Source organism: Leguminivora glycinivorella, chromosome Z (assembly GCF_023078275.1).
Source record: "Leguminivora glycinivorella isolate SPB_JAAS2020 chromosome Z, LegGlyc_1.1, whole genome shotgun sequence".
NCBI lineage: Eukaryota > Metazoa > Arthropoda > Insecta > Lepidoptera > Tortricidae > Leguminivora > Leguminivora glycinivorella.
In genome coordinates this window covers 37405166-37429975 of record NC_062998.1, presented here as the reverse complement: position 1 = coordinate 37429975, position 24810 = coordinate 37405166, and the positions used below count along the sequence as shown (strand labels likewise).

The 24810-nt window shown below is 41.2% G+C and overlaps 2 protein-coding genes across 2 annotated transcripts; both read left to right on the top strand.

The window, feature by feature from the left end:
* The first annotated feature begins 2023 nt into the window (after nt 1-2023).
* LOC125240482 lies at nt 2024-2548 on the top strand. Its single transcript, XM_048148376.1, has one exon. It carries the CDS (start codon nt 2024-2026, stop codon nt 2546-2548), a length of 525 nt encoding a protein of 174 aa, XP_048004333.1.
* Nucleotides 2549-5577: 3029 nt separating this feature from the next.
* LOC125240481 lies at nt 5578-6624 on the top strand. The gene has a single exon (XM_048148374.1). It carries the CDS (start codon nt 5578-5580, stop codon nt 6622-6624), a length of 1047 nt encoding a protein of 348 aa, XP_048004331.1.
* The last annotated feature ends 18186 nt before the right edge of the window (nt 6625-24810 follow it).

Sequence of the window (24810 nt, the reverse complement as noted above, 5' to 3'; positions counted from 1 at the left end):
GTTCTCTTGGCGGTGTCCTTGGATATCGCCAATGCCTTTAACACTCTACCGTGGTCGTGCATTAGGGAAGCACTGAAACACCACAAAGTGCCCCCCTATTTGTGCCAAATAGTCGGGTCCTACCTTTCGGAGCGGTGTGTGGAGTACCCAGTCCGGGGCGGCGGGCTGACAAGGTGGGAGACATCGTGCGGTGTTCCACAGGGCTCGGTCTTAGGGCCGCTTCTGTGGAACATCGGGTACGACTGGGTCCTGCGGGGGGAGCTTCTACCGGGATCAAATGTGACTTGCTACGCAGACGACACGCTGGTCACATCCCGGGGAACCTCGTACCAGGAAGCAGCACGCCTTGCCACCGTGACGGTAGCACAGGTGGTGAGGCGCATAGCGATGCTGGGTCTGGAGGTGGCGTTGGACAAGTCTGAGGCACTCTGCTTCCATACAGCCCGGAAGGCGCCGCCTGCTGAAGCCAGCATCGTTGTTGGTGGCACTCGAATCGAGGTCAAGTCCAACATGAAATATCTTGGACTTGTCCTTGACTCCCGCTGGAACTTCCGCGAGCACTTTGTCCGCCTGACCCCCCGACTCATGGCAGCATCGGCTGCACTGAAGCGACTGATGCCCAACATTGGTGGGCCGGAGGTTGCGAGCCGCCGTCTTTATATGGGGGTGGTGCGATCGATGGCCTTGTACGGGGCACCGATCTGGGCGGAGAACCTGGCGGCCCGAAATGTCGCCCTGCTGAAGAGGGCTCAGAGGGCGATGGCGATCAGCGTCGTACGCGGGTATCGCACCACCTCATACGATGCGGCGTGCTTACTAGCGGGAACGCCTCCTTGGAACCTGAAGGCGGAGGCCCAAGCGTCTCTGTATGAGTGGCGTAGGGACCTCCGGCTCCAGGAGTACCATCCTGCGCCCAGAGAAGTAGAGGCACAGAAGCTCCTCGTCCAGCAGTCCATAGTCCTCCAATGGGAGGAACAACTGGCTGAACGAGAGGAAGGACACAGGACTGTCGAGGCAATCCGGCCGGTCTTACAAGACTGGCTGGAGAGAGAATGGGGCTCATTAACCTTCCGGCTGGTGCAGGTGCTTACGGGTCATGGCTGCTTCGGTAGCTACCTGCACCGGTTCGCAAGACGGGAGGTGACAGCCGAGTGCCATCAGTGCAGATGCGACGAGGACACAGCGCAGCATACTCTGGAGGAATGCCCTGCCTGGGCGGGGCAGCGCCGGGACCTCGTGGCAGTGGTGGGAGACGACCTCTCCCTGCCGGCCGTGGTTAAGGCTATGGTCGCCAACGAGAGGTCGTGGAAAGCGGTCCTCTTCTTCTGCGAGGATGTAATGTCGCAGAAGGAGGCGGCGGAAAGGGAAAGGGAGGCAGACCCAGCTTCGCACCCTATCCGCCGTAAGCGCACAGGGGCCCGGAGAAGAGCTTATGCCCACCTCCTCCCCCCCCACCTAGTGAAGTCTGGGCAGTGGCGCGGTGGCGTCACTGTCCATTACAAAGGCCGCACAGAGGAGGCGCGCGTGTAGCCCACATGCCGTTTGAGGAGGCAGGGGTAGAGGTTCCTCTCTAGCCCTCACAGAGAAGGGCCCGCTGCAAGTGGTAGGGGCGGGCGGCGCCGGCGTGGTCACGGTTGCGTACTCAAGAGTTCCCGTGGCCACGCTCCATTGGCGGCGCGCAGGCATACCGTTGGTTTTTTAGTGGGTAGCGGCGCCTCTTGCCGAATCCCACATAACCCGCACAACCTCCCCCAGGTGTGTGGGTATACATAAAGTATTTTTCCAAAAAAAAAAAAAAAAAAAAAAAAAAAAAAAAAAAAGGTTAGAACTGTGACCCCATGGAAAATAAAACTGCTATCAGAAAGTAGGTTAGGTTAGGTTAGGTTAGAACTGTGACCCCTGGAAAATGAAACTGCTATCAGAAAGTAGGTTAGGTTAGGTTAGAACTGTGATCCGCGGTCTATTGGCGGTTGCTCACGGCACGGAGGGAGGAAAACTGGCCTGCCCCTCGAGAGGTCCGCCAATGGCGAGAGGAGGCGCGGGACGTCCTGTATGGTCAGAGCGTCTGGAGATCCCGGGAGCTAGCCGGGACTTGGTAACTGCCGTTCGGCCCGTTCTGAAGGAATGGGTCGAACGCAAACATGGCGCACCCTCCTTCCACCTCACACAGCTCCTGACGGGGCACGGCTGTTTCGGATGGTACCTGTGTGAGAGGGTTGGACGAGAGCCCACCCCAGAGTGTCACCACTGTGACAGGGGAGCCGTGGACACGGCCAAACACACGCGTGAAGAGTGCCCTGCGTGGGCGGAGCCTCGCGCTGCCATGTCCGCGGCAATTGGAGGAGACCTTTCACTGCCGGCATTAATCCGCTGCATGGTCGGCAGTGAGGAAGCTTGGGCTGCTGTGACCTCCTTCTGTGTCACAGTCATGACACAGAAGGAGGCAGCAGAAAGAATGCGCGAGGATGACGCGGCTAGCCATCCTCAGCGCCGCAGAAGGCCGGGCAGGCGGCGTAGAGCCTATGCAGGCAGAATGTTGCCGCCCTAAGGAGAACCTGCGAGTGATGGGTCGGGAGTCCTGTCACTCGCGTGAAGAGGTTCTGAGCTGGAAGACCCTCAAGTGTTCCGAGGGCCTTCAGCGGAGGTGACTTTGAAAGGAGTCTTAAACGACGGGCCCGCAAGGGCAACGCTGGCGGGGTATCGGAGGCCTAAAAACAAGTGCCCGAAACCCCGTCCACAAAGCGAGCGGCGGAACACCCCAGGGGGTTTAGTCGGTGAGAGTCCGACATACCCACTGGCTTCTCCCGGGCCAGTGGGATCCATAATGGATTCCCCCTGGGTCAAAAAAAAAAAAAAAAATGGTTAGAACTGTGACCCCCTGGAAAATGAAACTGCTTGAAAAGTAGGTTAGGTTAGGTTAGAACTATGACCCCCTGGAAAATTAAACTGCTATCAGAAAGTAGGTTAGGTTAGAACTGTGACCCCCTGGAAAATGAAAATGCTTGAAAAGTAGGTTAGGTTAGGTTAGAACTGTGACCCCCTGGAAAATGAAACTGCTATCAGAAAGGTTAGGTAATAATATGGGCAACAATTAATATGGCAATAATTTCTTATGGCGTTTGAATATTATATTAAACCATATTATTGCACTTAATAATATGGCTAACAAATAGTATGGCATTGTATGATTATGGAAGGTAATGTTCGGATAAACAACCAGTATGTCATACAATTTTTCGTGATGGTAAACAAATCATTCGGGTCAAATGAAATTCAGGCAAGTTAGATTCGGGCATATGAATATTATGTTAAATGACTGTCGGGCAAACAATAGACAACCGGGTGTGTGAGAACAAGACAATGTCGTCGGCGAAACGTAGGTTTGTCAACCTTTTTTCCCCGTTTCCATCTTGGCAACCAGGTTTTTGAATATTTCTTGTAAGCAGGAGGTGAACAACTTTGGAGACAACGGGTACCCATGACATGACCTACCTTATATAAACAATTATAATTATATTTTAAATACACAACATGTATTAAGTTATGGACATAAATATTAATAAAAGCTTTAGCTACTATAATAAAAACTTGAATATAAATACATAGCTTGTTACGTTGATTTATATACCTACCTACCTATTATGTATGTAAAATCCGCTTATAATATATATTTGGTTACCTAAAATTGATAAATGGTCAGCAACTTAAGGTTAACAAATCAAAACCGGTTTGCATTTTTTAATGTCACGCTGAATTACTAGTGAAGGAAATAGGTACCTACCACGTACCTAAAATATTTTTTTCCGTTTCATCTTAACTTTAACGCGATATCGACGGAGCCCCGCTCCCGCGGGGCTTCTATTCTGTGCAGATTGGCCTTTGGTCATTTGAAGATACCTAACGAACCTAACCTACCTATATAAATATAATAAAAATAATTTTGCGTTCCAGACCGACCGAGATCGACCAAAAATGAGTTCTGCTGTTACTAAACATTGAATGAAATGCGTGCACACAATTGGCTGATCGTGTCACGTGGACTAATTTCGCTCCGCCTGCCATTTTGCCGATTTTTCAAATGAAACGTAACGCAACTTCTTTCATCAGATGACCGTTCCTATAATATGCAGATCTTATAATTAAACTACTTAATAAATTATTTTTCTGCCGACCAATTATTAAATGTTGCTGACCAAATAATTATTTTGCAGATCAACTATTTATTAAGCCAATGCGATGACTTAGCAGAAATGCAGATCAATACCTATTGGTTATTCACATTGACCGTTTGTGAATTATTTGCTAAACACGAGTTGTAACTTTTATTTTTGTTGCCGGCATATTATTTGTATGCTGCCCAAATAATTAAATGGCTGATTTTTGTGGCAGATCACTTTTTAAAATAACTGATCATTTAATTACTTCCCTTATAAGAACATCATTCCATAAAAATGTATAGTTAATCAATTTCAAATTTTGTTACATTTTTTATTTAATTTTGGTTTATTTGTTAACACGTTCACTGCGGAGCCGGATTTTGTGAACTCGCTCTCAGTGCGTTACAACCCATGAGAGTCCTGTATTGAGCTTTCTCTTTGTGCGGTACAAGTCAATTACAGCTTGTAAGGAGGGTTTCATATTTTACCTAAAATACCTTTTTCTACTCCCGTACTGTTATTCGTGAGTTACAAGGTCGTGCATAGAACTTTAAAACCCTACATAAAAGATGTCAGGATAAGTCTGTCTAGTCTATACCCTGAAAACATTTAGTAGCAGTAGCACGATATAGCTGTTACAGTTCAGTAAATACATTACTACCAACTTAACAAACCAATTCGCAGAGGACTCCTTCGTTTTCTGCTGCGTTCATTGGCGACGCGTCGAATCGCATTCAAATGTATGAGATCTCGATTCAACTCGGCTCGATTCGTCTTAGTGGCCAGGCTTCAAAGAACCATACCATAGACAGTTTTATTTTCATGTTTGCACTCAAACTGCATATTCAAAATGGTAGGCGGTCCACTAGATAACTAAGATGACTGAAAGTAGGTATTTGTTGATTTATAATTTTCTTTCAAAATAAGTGCTTGGTCGTAGAAAAAGTATTGTATGCAACGGTGTGTAGGGGCACGGCGGTGACGCATGCATTAGAGTCAGCAAATATGAACTTATTACTTTGGAGCTTTAGCTAACAGTCAGTCACTGAGCGCGGGGCATACAGCGCGCACACAAACTAGTAGTCGTACCGCGGTACCGCCTGGCCCTCACATAGTTTTGTGTACTTATAATTGTAACCTTCTGATCATATAAAGTCGGATTAAATACAGAGTTAATATCGGACATTTAAAGTTTAATTTATCTCCAGTAAAGGTTACCCATAGACTCTTTAAAGTTCGCCACAGTGAATCATTATAGTAACTATTTAACGTTTGGCAATAAACGTTAAAGTGGTGACCCCGACGTGATCTTTAAGCCGGTGTGGTGAACATCATTTAAGTCAGAGGAGCCAGGCGGGCTGCGAAGTTGTGAGGACTTTTGTGAATGAAAGTGACATTCCGTGCAGTGACAAGTGCTTAGATGAGCGATCAAAGATCCAGACCAGTGGGCGTGCCAGTTCTAGCGGGCGTGCCAGTGCCAGTGACTGTGCAGGTACAGGTACCGCCAGAGCGTCCAGCATCCAGCGCCGAGAGGTTGGAACAGCAGCCTACAGGGACAACGGAACAGAAAACAGCGACCATGGAGAGTGAACTAGCCGCGATTACAGTGTCAGCTAGGATATATCCTTTCTGGAAAGATATGCCTAAGCAATGGTTCAACCAGTTCGAGGCGATCGTGGGTCCCCAGAAGATGTCCAAAGAGGCAAAGTTCGACCTGGTAGTGGGCAAATTAGGCCGAGAAGAGCTGACCACGATAGGAGACATATTAGATAATACGGAAAGGAATTACGACACCCTGAAAGCTAGGCTCATCAAGGCGTTTCAGGAAAGCGCCGACCGGCAGTTCAACAAACTAGTGAAAGAAATGGACTTAGGGGAACAGAAGCCGTCGCAGCTTTACAGAAGAATGGCTGAAGCGGCCAGAGACGCTAACGTCGCAGAAGAGACTGTCCGGAGGTTATGGTTGCAGAGACTCCCGACAGCATCGAGGGCGCTCCTCGCAATGGTACCAGAGAGCGCAAAGTTGGAGGAGCTGGCAGCGATGGCCGACAAGGTGCAGGAGTCCATGGGCTCGGGGGTGATAGCAGCTGTAGCAACCCCGGAGAGCCAGTTGACCACGGCGATAAATACTGACCTGATAAGTGGATTCCGAGATATGGCTTTGGAAATAAGGCAACTTAGGACTGAAGTGAACGAACTCAGGTCAAGGCCTCCGACGAGAGATTTCCGTCGGAACAGGAACCGGTCGCGTTCAAGGTCGCGCGGCACGAACAGGAATCCGAATTGGTTGTGTAGATACCACTTCAAGTTCCGGGAAAATGCACGGAGCTGTACCCAGCCGTGTGCCTGGGGCAGGCAGCAGCCGTCGGCAGGCGTAGCGCCGCCGACAGCATATACCTGGCAGCAGCAGTCGGCAGGCGCGGAGCCGCCGACCGCGTTCAACTGGCAGCCACCGCAGGGAAACTAGACGCGGTGCACCCTGGAGCGGCTGGGGGGTGCGTGGAGCCGAGATCGGAAAGCCACCGCTTGTGTGTTTTAGACTTCAATAGTGGTATTAATTTTCTTGTAGACACCGGAGCAGACGTATCCATCGTACCAGCTAGTAGATTCAGTGCCACAGTGCGTCGCGAGTGTGGTTTAAAATTGTACGCAGCTAATAACACGGAAATTAAAACTTTCGGTACAGTGTCGCTAGAGCTCAATTTAGGACTGCGGAGAGCGTTTCGGTGGACATTTATATTAGTCGGGTAGCGATAACTTTTGAGGTTTCGATAATATTCATGTTGCTTATTTTTTGCATATGGTTTTCAGACTATTGATCAAATATAAAAATAATATTTTGGGTCGTCCTAGGTACTTGCTTAGCTCGAAATTTAGGTATTTCTATTTTTAAGCAGTGTTCAGTCAAAAAAATATTCGAGAAGAAATTATTTGTATCTATGTAAAAACAACGTGGTTGCCGATGTACATATGCATTTTGGGTCATTTTCATAGATGGGTTTAATTATATTTTAAAAATGTCTAATATTGGCCCTTAAACACCTAATAAAATATTAGAGTTGGTAAGTGAAGTCTTATACTATTCAGGACATTGTTATATATATATATTTTAAAAGTGTGTCACATTCATCCAATGCTTAGGTTAAAAAAAAATTTTTTTTAATAAAAACCCTGTCAAAGCCTCAAAAAAATTTTCATGTTAAAAAGTTGACGTCTACATAATTATAATATGATATCAAGTCATCATTTTTAATTTGGGTCACTTTCATCCATGGGTTTTCAATATTTGGCAGAATAAAACGCAACGCAATAGAGTAGTATTTTAAATTTTCGCGCTATGTGGCGCGCAACCGATAGCCAATCAGGTTGGCGCATGCCGCTGGTGCGACGCCGCGCTGTGACACGAGGCGTAGGTACCTACTTCTCGTGCGCAGTCATACATAATTTAAGATTGCCAGAACTGCCAGAAGTTCGGGCTTTGGCGGGATTCTCCTGATTTTTTTTTGCATGTCTTCCCAATTAAAACTTATACATTACTAACCTTAAGAACTGTATTACATTAGTAATGAAGACAGACCAATTATAAATCTCGAAAACACGTAAAGGTATCTAAAATAAACGAATTAAACTAGCTAAACTATAGTTAAGTTTTATTGTGGTGCATTAGGGTAATACCGAATGACAAAAATGCTGTGGTAATTCCGAAAAGGGAATCTTGATATGATGGAAAGGTGATTTTTATGTGACTTTCGTAATTAGACGACTTTCGGAATTACCCTAATGCACTATTATTTTATTTTACATTTCCCTCGAATTTCCGGAACCCTTTGTTCCGATATTGAAGTGCCTAATTCGATCCGGCACTCCTATTCATATACCGTGATTAATATTATTTTAACTATTGATTTCAGTTTTTAGTTACACAATACAGGGTGTAATTTTTATGACGGTAAATATTTATGGATGCAAATAAATACAAAACCCAAAAACAGTAAAATAAATTGTAACTTGAATATTATTTCCCATATTTTCCTTAATAATGGACACGAAGCGCACGGCGGTATAATATATCTCTACACCTTATAAAACAAAAGTCGCGTGTGTCTGTGTGCGCGCGCGTGTGTGCAAACACGGGTGGTGAGACTGCGGTAGCCATTATTGTTATTATTCTCATTATATGGCATAAGAATCCTTGTCACAGACTTTCGACATTATCCCAATTGGTTAAGAATTTAACCCTACCTTAAAAAAAAATGGTAATCAAAATAGGTATGTAATTTTTTTACTCACATTTATCTATCCATACTAATATTATAAATGTGAAAGTATTTCTGTTTGTTTGTCCGTCTTTCACGGCAAAACGGAGCGACGAATTGACGTGATTTTTTAAAGTGGAGATAGTTGAAGGAATGGAGAGTGACATAGGCTACTTTTTGTCTCTTTTTAACGCGAGCGAAGCCGCGTGCAAAAGCTATTATAATATAAAGCTGCAACACGACTGACATTTTTCCAAAAATAGCCAGAAGGAGGTTCCGCCGGTGGCAGTGTTTAGTGTGGCCGTATAGAGGTTTGTCCTGCGACCCTATAGAAATCCGACCGTCGGTCTACCTATTCCGGGTAAAAAAATATTGGACGGCCTGGCCAAACGGCGGGAGATAGCCGGGGGGTGTTCGACCAAATGTCATAGAGGATCTTGGGCTGTTTTTGACGCCGCCATTTTTTTTTCTAAGTGGCCGACTATTTTTGACGATTTTTCAAGTTTTTCGTAGAGCACTCAAATTTTGGTCGTAGAATCTCCAAGCAGCCTTGATTGGAATGAAATAATTTTTTTTTGGAAAAACCGGCCACGAGCGTGTCGGGTTTTTTTTTTTTTTTCTCAGTGTAGAGTTCCGTAGTTTTCCGTATTTTTCTCAAAAACTACTGAACCTATCAAATTCAAAATAATTTTCATAGAAAGTCTTTATACAGTTCTACTTTTGTGATTTTTTAAATATTTTTTAAACATATTATGATTTATAAGTTAGAGGGCGGGGGACACACTTTTTTTTCCTTTAGGATCGATTATTTCCGAAAATATTAATATTACCAAAAATAGTACATTGTGCAACAAGGGAGGTAAGGGGGTTATTAAATACGAGTGTCGTGATATATTTACGACAGCCGCAGGCACACGAGTATTTAATATCCTTACCTCCTGAGTTACACACAATGTTTTTCATCACATTTGAGAGAAAAATACAGAGAAAAAAAATCATAAGGCAAAACCTTCAATGAATGGCGGTGTTGTACTGCCCGTTGCTATGGCAACGCGATCGAAATGGCCGTCACAATTTCCTGCCAGATTGCAAATTATAACGATTTATCTTCGTGAAATTTACAAAATAAATGTAAAATACACTGAAATAATTGTAAAAAATAAATAAAATGCATTTTTCATACCGTATAATATTTTTTTATAGCTTAGTAGTCAAATTTTAGTTGTGCAAAAAAAATCCTTGGCTGATTGAAACATCCTTTGCCTGAGGTATTGTACGGATAGTATTAATTTTTAAAACTAAATCCATTATTCCCTTGGGAATAAAATGGTACATTATACTTCAGTACACGTAGGTGCAATGAGACCTTTAAACAGCAAATGTGATGAAAACGATTTTATTAAACCGTTATTCAAATACCTATCCAACAATATATCACACGTTGGGGTTGGAATAAAAAGAAAACCAGTCCCCGCTTTACGTTTTATTTTACCACTTTGTCGGCGTGATTGATATACATATTGGTACCAAATTTCAACTTTCTAGTGCTAACGGTTACTGAGATTATCCGCGGACGGACGGACGGACAGACAGACATGGCAAAACTATAAGGGTTCCTAGTTGACTACGGAATCCTAAAACTGCTGCAAATGTGAGAAAACTGGCCACTTATGTTTTATATGGCAACTTTTAAATCGTAAGAGTTAGCCGGGGGTGCTCGACCAAATTAATGTCATACAAGTCTCGGAGTAGAAAAAAGTTGTACTTAAAAATAATTCAAAATGGCTACTAATAATACTACTAATATTTTTTTTTTATTTCAAAATGGTCCTAGCGCGCTGAGATTTGGCATACGAGTGGATGGCCACCTCAAAATTAGTATTCAAAAAGAATATTTTTGAAAAATTCAAAATGGCGGTCTTTGAGGGCCAATTGAAATTTGTGTGGAGGTTTTTTTTTAGTCGCCATGGTTCCATAATAATACAAATAAGTTAAAAGTGCTTGAACAAATGTTGTACAGTCATCTGAGATCCATCGAATGACATTTAAAAATAAAACAAAATAGACGACTTTTTTTTTATATTTCAAAATGGTCCGAGCGCGCTGAAATTCGGCACACGGGTGGACAGCCGCCTCAAGATTAGTATACAAAGTGGCGGTCTTTGAAGGTAAATTGAAATTTGTATGGAAGTTTTTTTTAATAACCATATCTCCGTAACGGTTGGAAAAAGTTCAAAAAAGCTTGAACTACACTATTTCAAAATGGCCGACTTTGATTTTTTTATCTTCGGTCCGAGCGCGGTAAAATTTGGCACGAGGTAAAACCGGAGGCCAAAAATAGGAATGAGAATTTTTTTTTTTGGGAAAGTCAAAAACGGTGGCGTAACGGTAACGTTAATCGATCATTCATTGGGGTTGTTTCTTTTTTAAATATAAGAAATACATGATTAAAAATTGTCTTATTTAAAAGTCCTTTTGTAATCTATGTATTATTTCTCAATGTTCAGATTTGAGGAGTTTGGTTCTGACCATCATCAGCAGCTCCACTGCACCAAATGTCACTGTTCTGGACGAGAGTGCACGCTGTTCTTATAAAAATACCAAAGTCACTATAAGCGTGCCGTTCAGATTTGAGGAGTTTGGTTCTGGCCATCATCAGCAGTTCCACTGCACCAAATGTCACTGTTCTGGACGAAAGTGCACGCTGTTCTTGTAAAAATACCAAAGTCACTATAAGCGTGCCGTTCAGATTTGAGGAGTTTGGTTCTGGCCATCATCAGCAGTTCCACTGCACCAAATGTCACTGTTCTGGACGAAAGTGCACGCTGTTCCTGTAAAAATACCAAAGTCACTATAAACGTGCCGTTCAGATTTGAGGAGTCCGGTTCTGACCATCATCAGCAGTTCCACTGCACCAAATGTCACTGTTCTGGATGTAAGTGCATGCTGTTCTTAGAAAAATACCAAAGTCACTATAAGCGTGCCGTTCAGATTTGAAGAGTTCCGTTCTGGCCATCATCAGCAGTTCCACTGCACCAAATGTCACTGTTCCGTACGTAAATGCATGCTGTTCCTTTAAAAACACAAACATCACCATATGTACACCTTTCAGATTTGAGGAGTTCCCTCGATTTCTCCAGGATCGCATCATCAGAACTGGGTTCTGAGAAAAGTGGGACCAATCTGTATGCATATTCATTCAATAAAAAAAATTTTTTTTCAAAATCGGTCCAGTAACGACGGAGATATCGAGGAACAAACATAAAATAAAAAACATACAGACGACTTGAGAACCGTCCTTCTTGAAAGATTTGAGGCGACTTTTAAAAACACTACGTGACGTCACGCGAGGCAAGTCCATTGGGCGTTTTTTTTTTTACTATGATGCAGTTTTACTTAGTGTTTTGTATTCGGTAACAGTTATATGACTTCACCTCCTTAAATATTGCCGGTTATAAAAAGTACATCCTGTATTTTGCTTTATAATCCTGTATTTTATACAGATAAATTCCTCACCGTTTTATGATATAATATTTTGAAGTACATGTGGGCATAGACGTACCTACGTCGATGCCCACATGTACTTCAATATAAAATATAAATAATCGGCGGTGCGTGTGTTAGCTCATTGAATTATATATTATTTTATATTGGGTTGGCACAAAAGTAATGACACACTCTACAAAACTCTATACATTTCCTTTCTTAAGTTAATTGTTTTCGATAATATTCTAGTATGTTGTAGAACATTCTAGGTACTTCTAATGTGAGGGTATATAAAGCCGCCCTCGTGATTGGTTTAGTTAGATTGAAATAAAATGGACGAGCGACAAGTACAAACACTTTACTTATACGAGTACTTGTTAGGCCACAGTGCGCGGGCTGCGGCTGACAATATCAACACTGCATTGGGCGCTGGAAGTACAAGCCATGCCACGGTGTCCAGATGGTTTGACCGTTTTAAATCAGGAGACAGGAGCCTTGAAAGTCAGTCACGCTCAGGGCGACCACCTGCATTCAATGATGACGATTTACGCCGCGAACTACAGTCGAATCCAGTAATGCTACTACTCGTGAATTAGCGGAAGCACTTAACCGCAGTCACCACGCTGTGGAATACCATCTGCATGAGCTTGGGTATCGAAAAGTTTTGGCTCGATGGGTACCACACATCCTTACCGACGCCAGTCGTGCAGTCCGTGTCGCCATCTGTCAATCACTTTTGCTGCGACCCCGACGTAAAGAGTTTTTGACTGATCTGGTTACGGGAGATGAATTATGGATTTATTATGAGAACGATACACGTCGTGCTTTTTGGCTGCCTCGAGAAGAAACGCCACCAACTCAACCGGTGCTGAGTCAAAAGAACCGCTTAAAAGTTTTGCTTTGTTGTTTCTGGGACTCGCAAGGCATGCTGTTTCATGAACTATTACACAATGAAACTGTAAACGCTAACAAATATTCAACACAGCTAACCGAACTATCTTCTGCTATCAAGAAAAAACGACGAAGACGAGCCACTGTAATTTTACTACATGATAACGCTCGACCTCATGTCGCATCTACCGTTCGCCAACAGCTGCAGAACTTGGGCTGGGAGACGATACCCCACCCACCTTACTCTCCAGACCTCGCACCAGCAGACTTTCATTTGTTTAGAGCCCTGAAACGACATTTGCGGGGTAAACAATTCAATGATTTCCATGATGTACAGGTGGAGTTGAACAACTTTTTCGAGGCACAGCCATCAGAGTTCTGGGCGAAAGGCATCCAAACTTTGCCGGATCGTTGGCAAGAAGTCATAGATAGAGTAGTTGATGTCATATCGAAGCATTTGGATGAGGGCCAGCAGGTAGATATACTCTATCTACACTTTAAAAAGGCATTCGATCGCGTTGACAACGACGTTTTGATGCACAAACTATGCCGTATTGGCTTTTCACCTAAGCTCCTTAAATTTTTCGCAAGTTACCTAGGTGATAGGAAGCAATTTGTCAAACACGGAAATTTTGTGTCGAAGGAGTATTCAACGCGTTCGGGTGTTAGTCAGGGGTCGATCTTGGGTCCATTGCTGTTTGGCATTATGATAAACGATCTTGAGAAAACAGTTGAACATGCCAAATGTCTACTGTATGCGGATGATCTGAAACTGATACTCGGAATAAAAAATATAGCTGATTGCAAAAAGTTACAGGACGACATCGATTCTGTTTTTCAGTGGAGTGCTATTAATAAGCTACACTTCAATGCATCCAAGTGTTCTGTCATGACGTTTAGCCGAGCAAAAAGACCATTACATGCTGTCTACAAATTGGGGTGCGAGGATGTGTCCCGGGTCGTAACAGTCAAGGACTTAGGTGTTATCTTTGATGATCACCTGTCCTTTCATGAACACATTAAAAAGTTAGCTTCGGAGTGCTTTAAAAGACTGGGATTTGTTATCAGAAGTGCGAGTGATTTCCAAAATCCAAAGGTGATTAAGCTCTTGTACACGTCACTGGTTCGTAGCAAACTTGAGTCTGCGGCAATTGTCTGGAACCCTTACGAAAGTACTTACGCACTACTTCTGGAGAGAGTACAAAAAGCGTTTCTAAGGTTTCTGTATAAAAAGTTGTATGGGTACTATCCCTATCTGTACCCTACTAAATTCTTGCTGGGATCGCTTGGCTTCAACTCTCTGGAAGTAAGGCGTAATTACAAATTTTTGACATATATGTGTAGTATATTGAGGGGAAAGAGTGACTGTCCTGATTTGGTGTCAAAACTTGTTAGGCTTTCGGTACCATTCGTCCCTAAGAACCAGCTCAGGCCGCGGTGCCCCAGTCTTTTAGCGGTACCTCTTGCGCGTACAGTCTCCTGCAGACACTCCCCAGTTCTCCGAGCCCTCAGGGACATTAATGCGTTCCTGACATCAGCTCCTGATTGCGATGTGTTTGATAGTAGATGGGTGAATGTGTGTCGTGATTGTTTGAGATACTGTGAGACGATGGATGAATGAAAATAAAATGTTGTGACTGTTCATCGTATTTTTTTGACATGTATTGTATAAATCCTTTTTTTTTTTTTTTTTTTTTTTTCCTTGTTGAAACATTTCTTTCTATTCTTATTTTTTCCTTTTTTTTCCAATTGTATATTGTGTATTTGCATGAATTAATCATAATTAATACTGTAATTATTTTTCTAAGCATGTTTAAATTTGCCAGCGCTGTGGTGCAAACTGTAATGCTGTGTAAATTGTATATATTAATAAATAAATAAATAAATAAAATAGATGCTAATGGTGATTACATCATCGACTAAGCTTTTTGTATTGTAATAATAATAAAAAATATAAAACGTAGAACCAAGTGTCTCATTACTTTTGTGCCAACCCAATATATGTGGATTCATATTGAAAGATAAGCGCTCTTCAATCTGCATAGTGAGTGACACGCTTAATATAAGTATATCTGGGCGACCGAGCTTCGCTCGGTTCTATTTTAATATATCACGTCTTTAGATAAAAAAAACTCTTATAAATACAAAAACAAAAAAAAAGACAAAAAACAAAAACTTAATTTCTGGCCGGGATTCGAAACCCTGACACCTACGATCTATCTGCGTACATTAGACCGACCTCGTGCGACTGAGCTACGCGGAATCGATGCGCGCGCGGCGAAATTAAGGACCATATTTTACGTTTACAAATGCGAAAGAAAAACTCAAGAAAACTCGAAAATTCGCGTTTTCCGGGATCTAAGGCTACGCTAGATCGATTTTTCACCCCGAAAACCCCCACAAAACAAATTTCAGCGAAATCGTTAGAGCGGTTTCCGAGATCGTCGGTATATATAAATAAATAAATAAATAAATAAATAAATAAATAAATAAATATACAAGAATTGCTCGTTTAATAGTATAAGATAATTTTAAAGTACTTAGAAGATAAATCGACTAATTATTTGGCAGTAGTAGTTGTAGATTCCACGTTGCATACTAAATTTATTATTTAGAAATGAAATTATTTTATTGATGCATGTGGAAAATAGGTATATTTAATTAAAATTGCTACTCTAGTGGTCTTATCAAATACAACCTTATCAGGCTTAGCATTAAATAGCGTGATTCGGGCGCACAGTTGAAATAAATTTGCGTTTTGTACGCAACGTGCGGTTTGTCGAATATCGAGAGAGGTCATTGCCCTTCCCTGCTCCCGCGCCACGGCCGCGCGGACGCGCCCGCTTGACTTGATCGAACGCAAATATTAATACCGTATTATTTTTCGAAGCATTCTATTAAACTGACCCAAATTCATGTATCTTATTTACCCTGTCTTTTTAGTTATTAAGATGTGAACTCTAGTAACTTTAATATTTTTTTGTAATGGTAAGAACCTATTTTAGCTAAATTATCGCAAATTTTATAAAGCATTGGAGTAGAAAAACACAATTTCAGTTTATTGATATATTTAAAGGAGGTAATGCGGCTTTACAAATTTTTTTTAACATGAATATTTTTTTGCGTCTGTTTCGCTAGGTATGACAAATTGTCATATAGCATTCGAGGAAATTAACACAAACTACGTATACACGCTAAAAATGTCATACTAAATGCATTACAGTTACATTTTTTCTCTCGAATATTTTTTTGACCACATTAGGTGAAATTAAAAATTATAACCACAAATTACCAAATTACTGAAAAAGCACCCTAGGAATGTGACCCAAAACGAAATATTAAATTTTATATGTTAGCAAAGTATTTATAAACGAAAACAAAATCAACTTTAATATTTTTTAACTTAGGACCCAAAATATAGCCAGCGCCGCAGGACTATATTGTGTGACGTGACTCGAGCCATCATCGGTGCAGATTTCTTAAGGACTCATAAGTTAATGGTAGATTTGGACAGTAGAATATTAGTTGATAAAGTGACAAACTTTAGATGCGTAGGGTCTATTGAGCATTGTGAACATGTGTCCATAAAATGTATTCGGGATGATAACCCATACCGTGACATCTTGATGCGTTACATGGACGTAGCAAACCCCGTATCGTTTAAAGAACCTGCTAAACACAGTGTAAAGCACTACATAGAGACATCAGGTCCTCCGGTATATGCGCGAGCTAGGCCGTTACCGCGAGATAGATATGAGCAGGCAAAGCAGGAATTTCGTAACATGCAAGCTTTAGGTATTTGCAGGCCGAGTAAGAGTCCTTGGGCCAGCCCTCTACACATAGTTCCGAAGAAGGACGGGCAGATCAGACCGTGCGGAGACTATAGGAGGCTGAACGCTGTCACGAAGCCGGACAGGTACCCGATTCCCAGGTTACAAGACTTCACGTACGGATTATCGGGTAAGTCACTATTTTCCACTTTAGATATCAATCGAGCATATCATGCCATAGAAGTCGCACCTGAGGACATCGAGAAAACGGCAATAATTACGCCTTTCGGATTATTTGAGTTCCCAAGGTTATGTTTTGGATTACGTAACGCAGCACAAACGTTTCAGCGTTTCATGAACGCTGAATTACAGGACATCGAGGCGATCACTGATAACCTAGGCGCAAAGTCTTCATTATTTTGTTACATAGATGATATAATAGTAGCTTCAGAGAACGATAGTGTGCATAGGGAACATCTTGCAAAAATTTTTGAGCGTTTCGAAAAAGTCGGTTTAACGATTAATTTGAGTAAATGTCAGTTCGGACTATCGCAGGTAGATTTTTTAGGTTATACAGTTTCAGAAAACGGATTACGACCACGCGACGACAAAGTAAAGGCTATTATTAACTATCCGAGACCCGAGACCGTTGAGCAACTTAGGCGTTTCTTAGGAATGGTTAACTTTTATAGAGCACATCTAGGTAAAGCCGCGGAGATACAGAATCATTTAAATAAGTTTTTGCACAACTCGAAGAAAAAAGATCAGACGAAAATTGAGTGGGACGCCGAGGCAGAGACCGCGTTCGAGCAGTGTAAGGAAAGCCTTAAAAGCGCCGTTACATTGTCATTTCCGGTACCGGACGTTCCACTAGCTCTTATGACCGACGCGTCTGGAACTTGTGCAGGTGGCGTGCTACAGCAACGCACGAATAACGTTTGGAGACCCCTTGGGTATTTCTCAAAAGCATTTTCAGAGGCTCAGAAGAAGTACAGTACATATGATAGGGAATTGACTGCAATATACATGGCTATAGTACATTTTAGAAACATGGTAGAAGGCCGGAGGTTGATAGTGTATACGGACCATAAGCCCCTCACGGTAGCGTTAACAAAAGTAGGCTCAGCGAAAGAAACACCTAGGCGAGCGAGACAGCTAATGTTTATAAGCGAATTTACGAGCGAAATAGAACACATTAGCGGCTCTCAGAATATAGTTGCTGACGCGCTATCACGTGTAGAAACAATAGCGTGCCCTGTAGCAAGCGATTTCGAAGAAATTGCGCAAGCACAGGAAGCAGATAAGCAGTTCGCGGACCTGTTTACAACAGATAGAACAAAGTATAAATTGTTAGGCATGCCAAATTCAAACGTAAAGTTATATTGCGAGATATCAGGTGACGTGGCTCGACCGTATTTACCAGAACAATTCAGGAAGATAGCGTTCGAGTCAGTACATAACGTTAGTCATCCTGGGATTAGGACCACGCGTAAGATGGTAGCCCAAAGATATTTTTGGCCAGGCATGAATAAAGATGTAGGCACATGGGCAAGGGCGTGCGTACAGTGCCAAAGGGCAAAGGTAAATAGGCACACGATATCGAAGTTAGGTAAATTTCAGGACGCGGAAAGGTTTAAGCATATTCATGTGGACATCGTGGGACCTTTACCCACGACAGCTCAAGGTTTTAGGTACATAGTTACTATGATAGATCGTCGCACTAGATGGCCGGAAGCCATACCAATTGTTGACATGACAGCGGAAACAGTATCTAAAGTTATTTATGAAAATTGGATTTGTAGATTCGGTTGTCCAAGTTTAATTACAACGGATCAAGGTAGACAATTTGAAAGCGATCTATTTAGGGGTTTGATGAAATTTCTAGGCGTTCAGAAGGTACGTACAACGCCTACAGAGCAACGGGATATCACCCTCAGAGCAACGGGATCGTCGAACGTTGGCATCGGGTAGCTAAAAGTGCTCTAACAGCCAGGTTAGCAGACAACGCATCCTGGGCGGACGAGCTTCCAACGGTTCTACTAGGACTCCGAGCAGCGTGCAGGTCAGGCAATGAGGTAAGTGCAGCTGAGATGCTATACGGTCATGTATTGAGATTACCGGGTGATTTTTACGTTCAATCACAAAAAAGTTCCGACGACCCATTTTCATATGTAGAAAGACTTAGATCGGTAGTCGAGAGTCTACGTCCCGCGTCACGAGCGAATAGCGATTCAAGAAAATTATTTGTGCATAAAGAGTTAGAGTCATGTTCTCATGTTTTTGTAAGGAATGATATGGTACGTAAACCGCTTACTCCTAATTATGACGGACCATATTTAGTATTGAATAGAAGGCCTAAGACTTATAAAATTCAGTTACCTAACAGACAAGTAGAGATATCCATAGATAGGTTAAAACCAGCATTTTTGTTAAATGAACAGCCAGAAGTAGAAAGTTCCTCTGAAAAGACAGGTAATACAGGTTTGAGCACAAATGAGCCTAAACAGCCTTTAGTGCAACAAACGCCGACACCTGTGACTCGTACCACGCGGAGCGGGCGAGTTATAAATAGGCCAGTTAGATTTTTGCTTGATGGATAGTTGTCACATACAGGTAGTACCACAGTCAATATATGGGAGTACAATGACTTTAAGAATATCGATGTCAAGAGCTGAGGAGTAAAGTTACTTGCGCGGAGGGTTTCCCGCAAGTGATCATTTCTTAATTCAGGTTTTCCTAAGTGCAGGAAACCCGGGTCCACTACATTTGTCTTTTAACTTAGTATCTCCTGGATGGAGACTGGACCCTGGGAATGGAAATTCCCTAAAGTAGGACGTTAGTCACTCCACCGGGTGGATGACTACATTCAAACATAATTACTTATCGCTAAAGTTTTTTTCAGTTTCAAGTCGGGCTCTATAAAAGAGTTCCGCAACTTAGTTTAGAGTTAATGTACGGCAGGTCGCGTAGGTACTGTGACGATGTTTAATTGCTAAGTATGCGTATCAAGGTGGTACGTGATATGTCATAAGTAGTAATATACTGATTCATGATTGTTGTAGCATATTTAAACAGATGTTTTTTTAAATACATGTATTAAATTCAAATTCATCTCGAAACGTATTAGACGTTAGAGTATCACATAGTGTCAGAACATCTTGATTGTGTAACAATGGGATTATCTCAAGGAAAGCAGGACGATAGTAACTCTCACAGTGCTATAGCTATAGCAAAAGTAGAAAATTTGTCTAATCAAGTGGAGTCAAAACTAAATTATGTCGGAATTGGACTCATCGTTTTGGGGATAATTTTGTTTTTGGCAATGTGTTACATTGTAAGAACGAAATGTAAGCAATGTGCAAGATCGTGGGTACAGAGAACTGTGGAGAACATACCACCCACAGCGATCAAAGTTCATACTGTTCCTGCTAACCCACAACAAGTGTATTAACAATAAGTGTCATTATGTGAAGAAACATGTTTAGCTTGTGTTATTAAGTTTTAAGTTCTCAGAACTAGATGTATGTTATTATAAATGAAACAGTGTTTGTGTAATGTAATGTAATGTAACTAGAGCGGATATGATTTCGCAACTCTTGTTTACCATATGAACGTTAGCTTGGTAAGCGTTCCTTGAACCTTTAGCACTGTAAGGTTTGTGTTACATTGTTAGCAAATACTTGGCTATTATTAGCTTTGATTATTTTTTGTATGATGTTGTATTAATTTGGACCTTTTCTTTTCTTTTTAAAAAAAAGAAAAGGGGGGGAATGATGTAGGGGCACGGCGGTGACGCATGCATTAGAGTCAGCAAATATGAACTTATTACTTTGGAGCTTTAGCTAACAGTCAGTCACTGAGCGCGGCGGGGCATACAGCGCGCACACAAACTAGTAGTCGTACCGCGGCACCGCCTGGCCCTCACATAGTTTTGTGTACTTATAATTGTAACCTTCTGATCATATAAAGTCGGATTAAATACAGAGTTAATATCGGACATTTAAAGTTTAATTTATCTCCAGTAAAGGTTACCCATAGACTCTTTAAAGTTCGCCACAGTGAATCATTATAGTAACTATTTAACGTTTGGCAATAAACGTTAAAGGTGTTTGACTGAGTCAAAAAATGCTCGTGGCGTCTTTATTAACAATTTTCGGCTTCGCCTCAAATTGTTACCCACGCCACTCACCTTTTTTGACCTCTTTTAACCACCAGTTGCATAAAATACTATTAACAGATACACATTTATTAAATTTTATTGAAACAATGTTTAGTCTAATAACTAATCTACACAATACTGTCTTCGCCGAAGTTGATGACTGTTCGTTTAGATTTTATAGACGAATTAATTAACAGGTCAAAATTGACTTGTACCGCACAGCCAGAACGGGCACAGGTAAAAATGTCGATGATTTAGTAGTGATGAGGAAAATAAACAAACTAATATATCGATCCAATTCTTATTTTCTTTACCTGTAATGTAATCAGATTTTTATATACAACCAAAACTTTTAATTTTGCTCTTAACATTATTTAAAAAACCATTTTTAGAAATTTTAGTAAATATTTTGCATCAAGCAATTTAAACTTTTTACAATATATTTTTACGTAATAATATTTAATAAAATTGTAAGCGTTTTGCGTATAAAAGCGTTATATTGTATTTAACGATTTTCATTTAAAACAATCGAAACACATTTTTTCACCACAAAATAACGTGTGGATTGATAATATGGTAACAACACTAATGCATTTTGCACTTTGCTCCAGTGCTATACAAGGTCGTGCGTAACTGAGCTGTCATTATAGGCCCTGTTCCGCACTGAATAACAAAAGTTTAAGACTAATGCGCACAGGACCTGTTTATTAATGTATATGCTGTCAAATAGAGTGTAAAATGACAAATATAAACGTATACTTGACTATATAAAAAAAAAAAATTCACAATGATATGGGCTTCGCACTAGGGTAAAGTTGCGCATTTCTGTCGCCGCACCAGGGGGAAATCCAGAACAGGGTCAGAATGACCTGTTTCGCAGTGAACGTGTTAAATGAGAATTTTATTAAACTTGTCCCAATCATCAACATCTCACTGAGAATAAAATCAAAATAACTGATACACCACATAAATGCATGAATGACGTAGGGACGACTATGAAAACCATCGGATTTGTCAGTGTAACCGGTCATTTTATAAAAAATAGTTTTAGAATATAGCATAAGTATAATAAGTACCTATGTCACTATAAGCGAAATCATATTATCTATCCTATCTTACAAAGAGTTTTGTATGGCAACCAAGCTTCTTACAGTAATTACGTTACGTCATACAAGTGGTTAGTCAGTATAAGCGGAGTCGTAATAAACGGGTTTTACTGTACATGGAGCTTTTACGTAGGTATGCCAGTAGGTAGGTAGATTATGAAAAATTATCATGATTGTCAAAAAAAATGCTTACAATGATTAGTTTTATAAGAATAGGTACATATGTGTATTACGAACAAAATTCTACTTTGTAAGCATAGCTTTGAGCAAAGCCTTTGACTAACCAAACACCCGGGGTGAATAACAAGCGCCTTGCAATGCATTTGCCATGAAAGAAATAGTTAATAGGTATTTATTTATGTGCATGTTTATGTAGCGACACACAAAATACAGCCGAATGCTGAAATAAAATATTAATCATAGGTAGTGCATAGCATCGTTATCCTGGGGAACTTCGTATAATCATATGTTTATGGGACGGTTCCCGCGTTGTCATCCGGCTGGTCCGTGAAAGCCGTCACTACTAAATAGGGTTTTTCGTATAAAAAAGTGTATCCTGAGTTATATTGACGGGTTGGGATTATGACGGAATAACGTATATTTAGGAAATAACGGGATGGCGCCTCAACGTGATAATAAAGGTTTACTCAATACCGCGCGGATATATAAGTATTACAATATTAAGTTACCTCTATATGTATAATATTTCAGGTTACGGTGTAGATATTATATTGTAATAAGATACAGCTAATGTTTGCAGTAAAGAACTAGTAGGTAAGCATACAATAATTCAGTCTTATTAATTTTTTCATAGAGTTAGAAGATGAAAACGAAATGTTCCTATTTATACCTATAATATGCCAGAATTTATACACCTTGATTGTGTGATTAAAACTACTTAGATTTAAAAAACAATGTTATAACCTGTCAATTACGATTCACGATCGACATTTCTGCTACACCAGCAAGGAACGTTATTGCTAGGATGAGCGTTGAGGCTACACGTAAGGTATTCAACCAAACACGTGCTCAGTTCGAACGTGAACGGGGAAGCGGCTAATGTAACGTGCCATCTGATCCCGGACCAGTTATTACATTACATAAATGCTAGGGTGCCTAGCCAACGTTACAATCGCTTATGCTCCGTAGCGTATCGTGAGTAGCTCTCTTTATCGCTCTTTCCTATTGGCACGACAAAGCCAGTTCCGTTTCGATCGCCACGTCACCGATTGACACTTCGGCTAGGCCGGCAGGATTGCCAGGCCCCGTAGCCGAATGGCATTTCTCCGACGCCAAACGAAAACGAAACGTAGTCCGGCTCTGTCGCGCCAATACGCAAGAGCGATAGGGATAGATATCTACTAGCGTTTCGTTTCGTGAGCGTTTGTGCCATTCGGCTACGCACCCAGGGCTCAAAGGCTTCTGAACGCAGGGTTGCGGCGGAAAGCTCGGGAGAGTCGCGAGGAATGGCGCCGGCTAAGCTCAAGGTTGTTTACTAGCCTAGGGCATAGGCACGGTTAAAACTTCTAAAATAAATTGGTTGGAAATAACACAATATACTTAAAAAGCTCTTTACACAATCTATCGAAACAATTCCAGGGCTTAATAGGCGTTCAAGTAAAATTTATGGTAGTCTAACGACTAGACAGACAGCTTGCCAGATATTTTAAAGACACCTGTGAAAAGCACTGACTGCTATTGTCACGTGTCCGATAAATTAAAGTAAAAATATTAGATTTAACTTTTCATACACGTTTTCGACTAGTAACGGTTATTAAACTAGTACAAGTAGTACGAAGTGACGATGTATGTAATACCGGGACAAAGCTCATACAAAAAAGCGTACCCCTGAGATGTATGGGCCGTTAGGCTTAAAACTAGATGGTGCTGTTTCGCAGCCTGGAAGAGGCCAAAATCATATTTTCCTCAAATATTTTTGCAGGTTTTTATTTTTTATGTTATGAGAACAAATGACTTAATATCATGATATCACATCAATACACATTTTGAAAAAAATAATGATTTGTAGGGATCATCAGTGTAGTTATGATAGTATTTAATAGGTGGTGCTAAAAAATTGAAGTAGGTACGATTCTTAGTATGAAGATTGTAAATCCTATATAAACCATCCTTGCTATTATATGGATAAAACAACTTTCAAAGTTCCATCCATTACGTCCGCTAAAAACAGCGCTGTAAGTTTATATAAACTTTCGACATACTTCTAGGTAAATAATAAAGAATGATTTTTCAACGTAAACTCAAAACGGAAATTGTGCCCAGGTATTCCCAACCATTGCTTTTGTAGATCGCTATCTCCAAATGGATATGCTGTGCCTTTTTGCAAGGAATAAAATCATTGATCTTGTAGATGGGCGTTAAAAGTATTGGTTTTCGAGTAGGAATAGGAATCCGCTAGAAGCGGAGCGGCAAAACTGACTGCTAGACGTGCAGTAAACGGGGAACAAGTATTTTCCTTCGCTTGTATGTATGCCATGCGCAGGTGATTTGTGTAAGCACGTTTAACTCTCACTGAATAAGTATAACAATTAGGATAAGTGTGTAAAGCTACTGTAAACATTGTTTTAGTTTCCAAGAAAACGATTGTTTTTAGTACCCACCCCAACAACGGCCCAATCAAATTGAACACTAAATAGGTAAATATGTTTTTGTCCGGACATCATGTAATTAGCGTATAAAAAAAAATTTGTTTACTAACACTGAAAGCGAACTTACGTGGTAAGTTGCGAAATTGAATATTCGAACTATGCTTAATACGAATTAAGTAGATGTACATAACAGCATTATAATACTGGGGGGCGATTTTTGAATCTTACATACGGGATTTTGTCACTAAAATACCGGTTGAAAACGGTGACTTGCTTATTATTTTCAGAGTCAATTTTCTGAATTCGAACACGTGAGACTCAAAAATCGGCCCACTGATCTGTCATCGAACGTGTCGTTATGAAGCCGGTAAGAATA